This window comes from Myotis brandtii, unplaced genomic scaffold, assembly GCF_000412655.1.
Source record: "Myotis brandtii unplaced genomic scaffold, ASM41265v1 scaffold78, whole genome shotgun sequence".
NCBI lineage: Eukaryota > Metazoa > Chordata > Mammalia > Chiroptera > Vespertilionidae > Myotis > Myotis brandtii.
Genome location: NW_005371131.1, coordinates 756,302 through 770,520, shown reverse-complemented (window position 1 = coordinate 770,520; position 14,219 = coordinate 756,302). Strand labels below are relative to the sequence as shown.

General features: G+C 43.1%; 1 protein-coding gene across 1 annotated transcript in view; it reads left to right on the top strand.

Annotated features, from left to right (window-relative positions):
• Positions 1-14,219, top strand: part of EIF3L (eukaryotic translation initiation factor 3, subunit L) — a 28,069-nt gene that overhangs the window by 7,427 nt on the left and 6,423 nt on the right. The window contains exons 5-11 of the mRNA XM_005883215.2: positions 1,754-1,815; positions 4,630-4,699; positions 5,439-5,512; positions 9,144-9,315; positions 11,391-11,545; positions 12,202-12,372; positions 13,264-13,761. Of these exons, the coding sequence (XP_005883277.1) occupies positions 1,754-1,815; positions 4,630-4,699; positions 5,439-5,512; positions 9,144-9,315; positions 11,391-11,545; positions 12,202-12,372; positions 13,264-13,761 (1,202 nt within the window). The remainder of the gene's footprint in view (positions 1-1,753; positions 1,816-4,629; positions 4,700-5,438; positions 5,513-9,143; positions 9,316-11,390; positions 11,546-12,201; positions 12,373-13,263; positions 13,762-14,219) is intronic.

Here is a 14,219-nt window from a genome sequence, read left to right as displayed (position 1 = left end):
GATTTTTTTTTTTTTTTAGAGACAATGGAAGGGAGAGGGATAGAGAGATAGAAACATCCATGATGAGAGGGGAACATCATTGATGGGCTGCCTCCTGCATGCCCCCCACAGGGTATCAAGTCCACAACCCGGGCATGTGCCCTGACTGGGAATCGAACCAGTGGCCCCTAGGTTCCTGGCTCGATGTTCAACCGCTGAGCTACACCAGCCGGGCTGCTGGCAGTTTTTTTTAACTTTCTGCCATTTTGTCCCCAGAACACAGTCACTGGTTTATATTGGTTCAGTGCCCAAGAGTGGTTGGCACGTTTTAAGAAGTGGCAGTGGGAGATTTGAGTCTAGAAACTATAACACTGCATGGCCTCTCCATCCTTTTTAGTTTTTCCATCCCCAGTTCTCCGTAGTATTCCATTGTGTAGATGTACCACTACAGTTGACTTTTGGAACATCGTAGGGGTTAGGGGTGCCGAACCCCCACACAGTCAAATCTGCATATAACTTTTGATTCCTCAGAAACCGTTGTTTCCTTTATGATTCCCCAGTGACTTTATATCAAATGGCACAGATCAATGCATATAGTTGATCCTTTTCATCTGCAGTCTCCCGACCACAATAAAAAAATAGTACAGGTATTTACTGAAAAAATTCCATGTATAAGTGGACTTGCACAGTTCAGACTGTGTTGTTCAAGACTTAACTGTAGCTCTTTTGTTCCTTTTTCATATAAACTAAATGTCCCTTTCCATTTTTAAAAAATTCATTATATTTTTGGAGAGTACATATTCTGCATCTTCAGCATTCCTAAGATCACCTCCAAGTTTGATGATTTGCTGGGAGGACTCAGTACTCAGTGTGTAGTGGCCCCCACAGCTATCAGGGTTTATAGCAAAAGGATTCAGAGCAAAGTCAGCAAAGGGAAAAGGTGCATGCGCTGAAGTCCAGAGGAAACCAGGCACAAGTTTCCAGCAGTCCATCCCGTGCAGTCACAGGCGCACTTAACTCCTCAAACGGGATTGGAAGGACGAGTGGATGGAGTGCCAGAGAAGCTCATTACAGGCTTGGTGTCCAGGGGTGTTATCTGGGCTGGTCATGTAGGCACACACTCTGCCTAACATGTCCCAACATTCCAGACTCCCAGAAGGAAAAGTCAGTGTTGAGAATAAACCATATGGTTGGAACAGTTTAGGCACAGCGGGGAGAGCCCCTTATCAGGGTGGTGGGAACCCTTCTGAAATCGAGGTTCCCAGATGCTAGCCAAGTTCCAACTAAGTCAGCAATACCCATGTATTTGCAATTTTGATAGGTAGCATCATACTGCTTTTCATGGAGTTACCATTTACTTACGTGCTGGTTTATTTAAGTAACTGTATGGCACAAGTCTCTAAACGGTGAACAGGAATGGACCTGAATTAAATTGATGAGGTTGAAATAGTAAAATGAGAAATGAATTTTCTTTTTTAATTAAATTTATTGGAGTAACATTGGTTAATAACATTATATAAATTTCAGGTGTATAGCTGAATACACTAGGTGTACATCTGTATAGTGTATTTTGTGCTCACTACCTGACGTCTAGTCTCTTTCCCTCGAGAAACAAATTTTCTTGTTGCATGTATTTTTAGGTGTAAGTATTAGAGTTTAGCTGTTCAGTCTCTGAAATCACGTTTATCCCTTTACTGCCCCCGAGAGCTAAAACTGCCAGAATTCCCTAGTTGTTTTGTGGATTACTAAAGTACCCCTTTGCCATCTCTTTCAGATGCTGTCTTCCTGATTTTGTACAAAGAATTATACTACAGGCACATATATGCTAAAGTCAGTGTGAGTACCTAAATGTTGCTGGCAGGTTTGTTTGTTTTTAAAATATATTTTATTGATTTTTTTTTTTTTTTAGAGACAATGGAAGGGAGAGGGATAGAGAGATAGAAACATCCATGATGAGAGGGGAACATCATTGATGGGCTGCCTCCTGCATGCCCCCCACAGGGTATCAAGTCCACAACCCGGGCATGTGCCCTGACTGGGAATCGAACCAGTGGCCCCTAGGTTCCTGGCTCGATGTTCAACCGCTGAGCTACACCAGCCGGGCTGCTGGCAGTTTTTTTTAACTTTCTGCCATTTTGTCCCCAGAACACAGTCACTGGTTTATATTGGTTCAGTGCCCAAGAGTGGTTGGCATGTTTTAAGAAGTGGCAGTGGGAGAATTGAGTCTAGAAACTATAACACTGCATGGCCTGTCCATCCTTTTTAGTTTTTCCATCCCCAGTTCTTGGCTGGGCACTCATCACGGTGCACTGGTTTAGGCTGCCATCCTAATAGAGTGTTCCAAGTACCGTGTGCTGCCTCTGCTTGGAATGTCCTTTTTCCCCTTAGTGCATTGCCACGGAGCCTCCTTCTCTCTGAAACATAAATAAAACTGTCACTGTTTGCCAGGCACAGTGCTGGGCTCTTGGAATACATCCACCTGTCTACTCCCACAGTGATCCTGCAAAGTAGGCAAACTGAGGTACAGAGAGGTTGCTTTTTCTCAAATTCCTACAGTTAGTTGACAGACTTGAACCCAGATCTGTCTTACTGTGACACCAGGGTTCTTTTTACCACATTACCTCAACTTGGAGCACTTGTTTAATTCTTTTCTTTCTAATTTATAAATTTTAGAGTGCCTGAAGCCTCTTAAAATACAGTCTGTACTGCCCTGGACGGTTTTCTCAGTGGTTAGAGTGTTGGCCCGTGTAATGCAGGGTCACAGGTTTGATTGCCAGTCAAGGGCACATACCTGGGTTGCAGGTTCGATCCTTGGCCCCACTTGGGGTGTGTGTAGGAGGCAGCCAATTGATGTGTCTCTCACATTGATGTTTCTCTTTTTCTCTCTTCCCATCTGTCTCCCTCCCTTCCACTCTCTCTAAAGATCAATGAAAAAAAAATATCCTTGGGTGAGTATTAGCAACAACAACAACAACAAAAAATATCTGCAGTATTTATATACACCAGTGACTTAAAAATCTCTTAGGCTCCAGTCTCTCTAGATCCAGATTTTAATCTGTTCAGCACCTCCACTTGGCTGTCTAATAGTCATCTTAAGTTTAACATGCTTCAAATTAAACTCTTATTTTCTCTCTAAGCCTGTTTAACCCTTGTTCATTATCTCAATAAATGATACCACCAGTCATCCAGTTACTTGGACTGAACACCTTGGTATCTTTTTTTTTAAAATGTATTTTTATTGATTTGAGAGAGAAAGAAACAAATATCACTGAAGAGGGAGAATCATTGATCAGCTGCCTCTGTACGCCCCCTACCGGGGATCAAGCCCACAACCCAGGCACATCCCCCAACCAGGAATCGAACCCTAACCTCCTGGTTCATAGGTCAATGCTCAACACTGAGCCACACCAGCCGGGCATTGGTATCAATCTTGACTTTTCTCTCATTTAACATCAATCTTGCAGCAAATCCTGTTCAGCTATACCTTCATTATACTTCTTGAAATCAATTACTTCTTTTACCGCTGCTGCTATCCTAGTTCAAGGCATTATCTCATACCTGAACTACTGAGTAGTTGCTCAGCTGGTTTCGGTTTCCACTCTTGCCCACTTAAGTTTTTTTATTGTTGTTGTTAATCCTCACCCAAGTTTTTGCACTGATTTTTAGAGAGAGTGGAAGGGAGAGGGAGAAACAGAGAGAAACATTGATGTAAGAGAGACACTTCAGTTGGTTGCCTCACACCCCACCCCAACCAGGGAATCGATCCTGCAATCGGGGTAGTTGCCCTTGACCGAATCATCTGGGACCCTGCAGGCTGTGGGCTGATGCTCCATCCACTGAACCAAACTGGCTAGGGCCCAGATAGTATTTTAGACTTTAAAGGTCATAATGATCTCTCAGATTTATTCAACTGTGCTGTAGACAAGGAGTGGTCATGGCTGTGTTCCAATAAAACTTTACTAAAACAGGTGATGGTGGATTTGCTGACCTCCTGGCCTAGATTTTGTTTTCTAGGTTTTTGTTTGGATCTTAAAGACCTCTTCATTCCTGGCCTGGTGTAGTCCAGTGTAGCATTGTTTCTTCTTACCTTAAAGTCCCACAGTTTTACCTTTTTGCCTTTGTTAGTACTGGTTTTGCTGAAACACCTTTCCTTCCTCTGCTTTGCTGGATGTGCATGCCTGTTCCCTAATGTTTGGTTAAGGTTGTTGCAATAAAACCTGATCATTGTGGCCCTGGCTAGGGTGGCTCAGTTGGTTGGGCCTCGTCCTGTGCACTGAAAGATTATTGGTTCAATTCCCAGTCTGGCACATGCCTGGGTTTCAGGCTTGATCTCCAGTAAGGGGGCATGTAGGAGGCAACCCATCGATGCTTTGCTCTCGCATCAATGTTTCTCTCCTCTCCCCCTCTTCCTTCCTTTCTTTAAAAATAATAATAATAATAATAAAAACCTGACCATTGTGGTCTGGTACTCAGTGTCTCTTGGAACTCATAGCACTTTTTGTCTTCCCTCTTGCTGGAGTGCTCTTTGCATATTAGGAAGGAGAGAACAGACATCAATTCTCCTGTATTTGTTTTCAGCTGTCATGGGACACCATTAGTAACACATTGAAATTAATGATCTGTGTCCTGATGTCTCTGCTCTCTTTACAGGGGGGACCTTCCTTGGAACAGAGGTTTGAATCCTATTATAACTACTGCAATCTCTTCAACTACATTCTTAGTGAGTCTGGGGTTTGGGCAAGTGAGGGAGGGGGAGGGTATGATGAGGCCTAGTATTGACCTCCAGGTCTTTTTAACAGGATTTAATGTGCAAGTGGAGAGGGGATAATGCCTTATGATATACAGTTTTTTAAACATTTTTTTAGCCCTGGCTAGTGTGGCTCAGCTGGTTGGGCCCATCCTGTGCACTGAAAAGTTGCCGGTTCAATTCCTGGTCAGGTCATATGCCCGATGCCCGGGTTTCGGGCTCAGTCCCCAGTAGGGGTCCTGTAGGAGGAAGATGATGGATGTTTGGCTCCCACATTGATATTTCTCTTTCTCTCAAAATCAATGAAAAAAATCTTAAAAAAAAAGAGAGAGATGCTAGACAGGTTTTCAAGGAAGAGTATGGAAACTCACAACCTTTTTTGTTGTGTTTTTTTTTTTTACCCAAGGATATGTTTTTATTGATTTTAGAGGAAGTGAGGGAGCGAGAGAGACAGTAAGAGCAAAATGTTGATCTACTGTCTCTTTCACATCCTCCTACCGGGCATTGAGTCCACAATCTGGGCATGTGCCCTGACTGGGAATCAAACGGGCAATCTTTCTGTGCATGGGACGAGGCCCAACCAACTAAGCCACACTGGCTAGGGAATGACTTACAGTCTTTTTAAGAGAGAATTGTAAAATGTGTCCTGCAGCCTTACCAAGTGGGCAAAGTCCTTGCTTCTAGTCTGACTTTTCTGTGATCTTTTGTGCAGATGCTGATGGTCCTGCTCCCCTTGAACTACCCAACCAGTGGCTCTGGGATATCATTGATGAGTTCATCTATCAGGTATCTGGTCAGCCCTTAGCCTCGTTTTAAATAACTGATTTGAGCAAGGAGTAGCTGTTACTGCCATTGCTTGTGTTATTAAAAAGGTTCATGGTATAAAAATATGCCCATCATAGTCTAAACTGAAATATCCCATGGTGGTGGACTCCTCTGTTGTGGTTTTTCTGTTGTTGTTGTTAAATTCTCACCTAAGGTAATGTTTTTATTTTATTTTATTATTTTTAAAATATATTTTTATTGATTTCAGAGAGGAAGGGAGAAGGGAGAGAGATAGAAACATCAATGATGAGAGAGAATCATTGATCGGCTGCCTCCTGCACGCCCCTTACTGGGGATCGAGCCCGCAACCCAGGCATGTGCCCTTGACTGGAATCGAACCTGGGACCCTTTAGTCCGCAGGCCTACACTCTATCCACTGAGTCAAACCGGCTAGGGCAGGATATGTTTTTATTGATTTTAGAGAGAGGGAAGTGGGGGAGAGAGGTCGTACAGGCCCCGACTGGAGGTTAAACCCGCAAACTAGGTACTATGTGCCCTGACCAGAAATCGAACTCCAGCCTCTTGGTGTATGGGATGAAGCTCCAACCAACGGAGCCACCAGCCAGGACATGTCATGGTTTACTGAAGAGTCAGTGAGGCCTGAGAACCCCAGGTAGGAACTTGGAAGTCAGGAGAGTTGAGCTTTTACCAACTTCTTACCTGACCTTGAGAGGTGATGTGGCAGGAAGAACGCGGGTCCTATAGGCTTTGGCGCCAGGTAGAAATGGCTCCTCTTTGGGGTGCCGCCTCGTAGCTCTGTCACAGTGACATGCTGTTTAAGCTTTCCAAGCCTCACTTTCCTACAAAGCAGAACTGTTCTCTATCCTGATTGTGATAGTGGTTACTTAAGTACATTCTAGATCAGAATAAAATAGAACATGTTTATCAAAATGGAAATCTTACCACCTCAGAGTACTGTTGATGTGCACTGAGAACTGTGCCTGATGTAAAATACTGCAGCTGTGGGACCTGGGGGTAAAAGTTCAAGTTTTACTGTTCACTAGCCCTGGATGTTGGGCAAATTACTAATCACAATTGTCCCTTGGTTTCTCTAAATCAGGGATCTTTGGAAAGGTAACTCTGTGTGTGTGGCGGGGGGGTGGAGGTTATGAATATGTTTTAGCGCAGTGCCTGTCACAAAGTAATATGTGTCTGGTTGTGGTCAGTATCATTGTACTTCACCTCCTTTTAGCCTAATTCTGTTTAAAATATAAAATAAATTATAAAACAAAATAATTGAATTTGGAAAAACATCTGTTTCCATATGTCTTTTGGGGGATAGTATAGCCCACACTGGGTATATCAGGGGAATCTGATTTTTTAATAAAGATGTCATTTGAGCCCCATGGACCAAAGAGACTTTGTGAATGCTGCGTAACGTGTTGCTAAGTTGTGATTGGTGAGCTGAGAAAACCTTCCTAGGGCTCTACCAGAAAGAGGCTTTCTGCTCACAATGAGACTTCAGTGTTTTTGTGAGTTCAGGCCACAAACCACACAGCTTGGTTTGCCCTCTCTGGCTCCTTGGCTTGTGTCCACCTCTAGTTTGGCATAATTTTAGAAGGTTGGCAGTCCTGTTCACTCGCAGCAAGTCCTGGAGGGTCATCTGTGCTAAGGTTCATCCCTGAAGGTAATCATAATTCTCTTGGTTTAGCTGGTGTTCTCTTCTTAAGGGGCTTAAGGTGCTCTCATTTCTAACACAGACTGGCCAGTGAAGGCCTGGCTGGTGATTCCTCCTAGCTACATACATGCCACATGGGGTGAGTGGCTCTTCCCTGCCACTCCCTTTTGTTTATTTTTTATTGTTGCAAGTAATATGCAAATATTTTAATACTGTATTTTTAAAAACCTCTTTTTCTTCAAACCAGATAAAATGAAAATGTCTTCTTTGTCTTTGCAATTATTGTCTGGGTAGATAGGCACCACATTAACCCTTTGAGTGCCAACCAATATCCTAGGAACTATGCTAAAATTGCCAAGGCATTTTTGCTGATTTTACAGCAGTTTAGGAAAAAAATTATGAATCGCAAGTAAATGAAGTTACATATTCAAAAACTTAAGGAAACCTTTACTACATTGACATATTTAGCAATATCATCATCACTAATAAAAGCAGACTTAGAACTGGACACCATTTCGAAGCTTTGATAGTGCTCCCGGCACTCTAGGGGTTAATGTTTCTCAGGCATTTACATTAGATGTGTACATATAAAAATACTTCATTAAATGATGTCCTCCTGCCCTAGCTGTTTGGCTCAGTGGATAGAGCGTCAACCTGTGGACTGAAGGGTCCCAGGTTCGATTCCGGTCAAGGGCACATGCCCAGGTTGCGGGCTCGATCCCCAGGAGAGGGCGTGCAGGAGGCAGCCGATCAATGATTCTCGCTCATCATTGATGTTTCTCTCTCTTTCCCTCTTCCTCTCTGAAATCAATAAAAATACATTTAAAAAAAATGATGTCCTACTATATTGTGTATTTTGCTACGACTTGGAACACTTAACATGTCTGTATAGAGACCTGCCTAGTTCTTTTGTGCAGTATACAGGATATGGATATATCACTCCTGGTGGTGAACATTTGGGTTTTTTATTTTCACTACTATAAACTGAAACAGTGAATATCTGTGTAACATATAGGTATATCTCCAGGGATTATTAGAAATAAAAATTGTTAGTTGAAGGATATTTGCCTTTTAAATATATAGTATATATAGCCCAAACAGTGTGGCTCAGTGGTTGAACGTTGATCTATGAACAAGGAGGTCACGGTTCGATTCCTGGTCAGGGCACATGCCAGGTTGCAGGCTCGATCCCCAGTGAGGGACGTGCAGGAAGCAGCCAATCAGTAATTCTCTCTCATCATTGATGTTTCTTTTTTTTTTCATATATGTTTATTGATTTCAGAGAGGGAGGGAGAGGGAGAGAGAGATAGAAACAGAGTGTGCACCAGGATCAACCAGGGTGCTTTTTGAAAATTACGATTGAGCAGATGGTCTCTTATGCTATTATTCTCTGGGTGATTCTTAGAGCCAGCCCTGTGCTGATCTGATAGAACCACTGCTCCAAATATCTGTGGCATGACCCCTGTGTATGCCTTATACTTGGCTTTGGTACAGAGATGACTCAGATTGGATGACACACACATACAGATACCTACCCCCTTTCTACCACATCATCATTCATATGCAAAGCCACATATGAATAGAAATCTGTTACAAACCACCTCATTCTGGTGGTCAGATTAACTGCATTGTGGAGCTCAGGTATATTAAATAAGTTTAGGCTTGTGTTTGACTCCAAAATGAATGTTGTGTCTTCGTTTTTTTTGTTTTTTCACAAACTACCTCTAATCTTAGAGATTTTTACTTAACTGTAGAACAACTAACATTTAGTAATGAACAGAATTCACAGCTAATCAAAGATGGCTCTGAAAAAGCAAATAGTGTGCAGAGAGGTTTAGCATGAGTAGGAGTATTCTCACCCTCACCTTTCCCCAGTCCACAGTCCTGGGCATCGCCTCGTCTTCTGCATTGTGCACTTGGGCTGTCACCTTGGATTTTATGCCACTGCTGCATCTTTCCCTTCTTCCCCAACAGTTTCAGTCATTTAGCCAGTACCGCTGTAAGACCGCCAAGAAGTCAGAGGAGGAGATTGACTTCCTTCGTTCCAATCCCAAAATCTGGAATGTTCACAGTGTCCTCAATGTCCTTCACTCCCTGGTAGACAAGTCCAACATCAACCGGCAGTTGGAGGTGTACACAAGCGGAGGTGAGTGCTGCTTGCCATCTGTTCCACGTGAATAGAGACCGCAGGAAGTGCGGAGGAGTCACCGCCTCCTAGGGATGGGCTGTTGTTCCTCTTTGGTTGTGAATGGTAACTGAGTGCCAAAGTTGGGGGCTACTGGGCTTGGCAGTTGGCTGACAGACTGAACCAGCACTTCTGCAATGTGCATTTATAAACATTCCTACTGTTTCTCCAGGGCCTTTAAGATGACAGACACACTTTTCTAACTTTTTGGTGTCAGGACCACTTTACACTCTTAATAGATTGAGAAGATCATAGTTAATCTATGTAAGTTTTTGGTTGGTTGGTTTGTTGTTGTTTTTTCATTGAGAAGAGAGGCATTTTTACAAATCTCTTTAGTGTCTGGCTTCTAGAAGAGAATGGGTTCTCATTTCTATTCCTGGTTTCAGTCTGCTGCAATATGCTGTTTTGGTTGAAGTAAGTTGAGGGGAATCTGGCCTCACAAAGGTAATTAGTTGGGAAAGAAAGAAGTTTTTAACAGCCTTTTCACGTGGTATGGATGTTCTTTGATACCACAGTGAAACTTGACAAGCAGTAGTGTCTTACAGGTTAGCTGCAGTGAGGAATCTGAAACTGCATCAGTGAACTTTTACTTTGGCACATTAAAATTTACTGGTTGCCCTAGCCAGTTTGGCTCAGTGGATAGAGCGTTGGCCTGTGGACCGAAGGGTCCCTGTTCAATTCTGGTCAAGGGCACGAACCTTGGTTGCAGGCTCCTCCCCAGCTCAGCTTGTGCAGGAGGCAACCAATCGATGTGTTTCTCTTACATCAATCTTTCTTCTTTCTCTCTTAAAAAAAAAAAAAAAAAAAAAAAAATCAATGGAAAAATATCCTCAGATGAGAATAAAAAAAAAAATTTCACTGGTTTCTCCAGCTTGAATGGGTCTTTTGCACATGCATGATTTTGTAAAATATTGGTTCATTGAGTTGTAAAACTTTCCAAATGTTGACACATTTTGTTAGACATTTTTTTTGTTAGACAATTTTTAAAAAATCACTTTTATTTTTTCTGTCAACCTCATCAGATAAGCCTTTATTTGGAAGTTGTTGAGCTCATAGTGGCAGATAGAAGTTTTTTGTTTTTGTTTTAAGATACACATTTTATAAAAGTCTAATTTTTGCTTAAAAGCTCAAATTTTTTTTGGCAGCAAACACTGTCAGTTGCTTTCATTGAAGTGTATCAGCCTGGCTTCATTCATTTTTGAGAAAAAGGCTGCTAAATGCCTGAATCTAAGTGTCCATAGTTTTTGTGTCTCTCATTTTTTTTTCCAAGTAAAAATGGTGTTTTGTGGAAAATCGCTATTTTTATTTATATTTATTTATTTTTACTGCAAGTGTGTAGTGGCAAAGAATACAATGACTAGGTACAGTTTGGTGCCATTGCCTGATTTATGCCAAGTTGTCGGTAGTTTTACCTGGCATTGTTTTTGCATCATTGGTGTAAATTTCAACTCAGTGGTAAAGGCAAATAGCATCTTAGTGTTATTAAAAAAAAAAGCTTTGGCCCTAGCTGGTTTGGCTCAGTGGATGGAGCGTCGGCCTGGGACTGAAGGGTCCCAGGTTCGATTCCGGTCAGGGGCATGTGCCTTGGTTGCAGGCACATCCCCAGTGGGAGGTGTGCAGGAGGCAGCAGATCGATGTTTCTCTCTCATCGATGTTTCTGGCTCTCTATCCCTCTCCCTTCCTCTCTGCAAAAAATCAATAAAATATATTTTTTAAAAAAATAGCTTTGACCTTGTGAGCTTCCTGAAAAGGGAAGGGAGGTCTTGGTGAGAGGGAACCTCATATTCTCAGGTGTTTTGGGACCAAAAAGTAAAAAATAAAAGAACTGCTACCCTCCACCCAACTGTAGGTAAATTTAAGATTAGCCTAAGGCCAGGCATGCTATTTCCTGGTATTCCTTCGAAGGCAGAGTTATTCCCTGTGGCAGGAAACTGTAGAGGCTGGCAGTGAGTGAAGAGTTTACTGAGTGACATTCAGCACTCAAGCCTGCCTTCCTTATCTCTCTCTGCTGCAGCGTTAGTGTCTGTCTCTCGCAGGTGACCCCGAGAGTGTGGCCGGGGAGTATGGACGGCACTCCCTCTACAAGATGCTTGGCTACTTCAGCCTGGTGGGGCTTCTGCGTCTGCACTCCCTGCTGGGGGATTACTACCAGGCCATCAAGGTGCTGGAGAATATCGAACTGAACAAGAAGGTAATTAACTGTTCCTCGGCCTGTCTGCATCTGTTAGGGCAAATACAAGGGAGGGGAAAGGGGACTCCTGTTCCCTAGGCCAGTTGAAAATTGAGACCCGGGAAACCACTGCAGTGAAAATCTGAACCTGGACAAGGTGGTTTCTCTTTGGTGTTGACTTAAAATATTCAGTCGTCATTTGATTCTGTTTCCAAAACAGAATGATAATACCAGGTATTTACTATTCAAGTTTCACTAGTCTTAATTAACAAAAGACTTAGTTCTAAGGTGGTGTAAATAGTACTATGATTAGTTATGGTTGTTTTGCCTAGCCACATAAAAATTGATACCTTTTTGTTTGACTTATGTGTCTGTCTTCTAATTTATCTGTTCCTTTATGGGGCTTATTTACAAAAGCAAGGAGTAGAAAGCGAGGAAGAATACAAAATTGAGGTGTAGAATGTTTAGAGCTGAAAGCTTTTGGGGTTACTCGGTCCAGTCCCTTTGTTACAGCTAAGAAAATGGAGGCCTCAGGTCACATAATGAATTGGTGAGTGGTAGATATAATGCTCAGAGCCTCTGACTCCAGCTGACACTAGGCCCCATTCACTTTCAAATCCTGTCTGGGATGAATTGGTTTTGGGCCTCATGGGTGCTTCTTCCATTTCCTTCCACAGAGCATGTACTCCCGAGTGCCCGAGTGCCAGGTCACCACATACTATTATGTTGGTTTTGCATATCTGATGATGCGTCGCTACCAGGATGCCATCCGGGTCTTTGCCAACATCCTCCTTTACATCCAGAGGACCAAGAGCATGTTCCAGAGGACCACATACAAGTATGAGATGGTAAGGGGGCTTCTGACTGTTTTTGTTAAATGCCATCCAAACTTTTGTTATTTTAATATACTTTTTCAGCACAATGATTTCTTTATGGCTGGTCTACTCTAGGAGTTTTTTGTTATGTCTGTTTACTCAGATCATGAACGCTTTGATAAGGACAGTGCCTTTTAACCCCAGTTTATCCCCATCAGTGCCTACACTTATTTATTCAGCAACAATTTGCTGAGTGTTCTCTGGACTGTGGGTTTAACCCCAGTTTATCCCCATCAGTGCCTACACTTACTTATTCAGCAACAATTTGCTGAGTGTTCTCTGGGCTGTGGGTGTTTAAAAATGAGTTAGGTGATGAGGGTATTGTGCTCAGGCGGTTTGCCATGGGGGTGGGTGGGTCCAGGGACATGCATAGAATTGGGAGGAGCTTTTAGGCAGAGCAAAGCTGTGGAGACTTGGAAGTGTATGGTGATGTAGCAGCACAGTAAACCATTTTGGCTAGAGAGCAGAAAGTAGTCAAATTGGATGTTAGATTCTGGGCTAACCTTCATTACCCAGCTGAAGTATTTAGTCTTTGTCCCATAGGCATTAAGATGCCATCAAAGGTTTCTGGGTGAATTGATCATAACTGGTGTGGGAGGCTTGACCTGCTAGTAATGAGTGTGGCAGACTGGAGAGACTGAGAATTACCAGGAAAGAATCCAGGAGACAACTAAGGAGGACCCGGAAGTAGGCCGGAATTGAGTAGAGCTAGAGGAAGGCTTGGGGAAGACATTGGAAAAGTTAACTGAATGGTGCAAGACAAAGGGGGAAGTCAAAGATCTGTGAAGTGCGCTGGGGAGAATGGTGGGGACCTTGGAAAGTCCATTTCTTTTGACCCTACTCCAATCTCACCCTCACCCCCAGATCAACAAGCAGAATGAGCAGATGCATGCGCTGCTGGCCATCGCCCTCACCATGTACCCTATGCGTATCGATGAGAGCATTCACCTCCAGCTGCGGGAGAAATACGGGGATAAGATGCTACGCATGCAGAAGGGTGACCCACAGGTCTACGAGGAGCTTTTCAGCTATTCCTGCCCCAAATTCCTGTCTCCTGTAGTTCCCAACTACGACAATGTGCACCCCAACTACCACAAGGAACCCTTCTTGCAGCAGCTGAAGGTGTTTTCTGATGAAGTGCAGCAGCAGGCCCAGCTCTCAACCATTCGTAGCTTCCTCAAGCTCTACACCACTATGCCTGTGGCCAAGCTGGCCGGCTTCCTCGACCTCACAGAGCAGGAGTTCCGCATCCAGCTTCTTGTCTTCAAGCACAAAATGAAGAACCTGGTGTGGACCAGCGGCATCTCTGCCCTAGACGGCGAATTTCAGTCAGCCTCTGAGGTTGACTTCTACATCGATAAGGTATGGTCACCCTAGGTTCTCTGGGGCACTTTCTGTTCATGCATTAGCAACAAATATTTATTGAGCTCCCACTGTCTTCCAGTCACGGTTCTGGGCATTTGGGATACATTGGTGAACAAAATCAAAGATTTCTGCACTTTTGCTAACGTTCTAATTTTAAAGAATAGACAGTAAACATTGTAATTAAGCAAAAAATTAGGTTAGAAGTTGCCAAGTGCTATGGAGTCAGGGTAGTGGTGGAAAGCATGGGTTGCAGCCTGGCTGGGTAGCTCAGTTGGTTAGCATTGTTCCAACATGCCAAGGTTGTGGGTTCAATCCCTGGTTAGAGCACATAAAAGAATCAACCAATGAATGCATAAATAAGTGGAACAACAAATTGATGTTTCTCTCGCTGTCTTTCCTGTGTCTAAAATCAATAAATAAATGGGGGGGGGGGGTAAATTTTTAAAAAAAAAAAA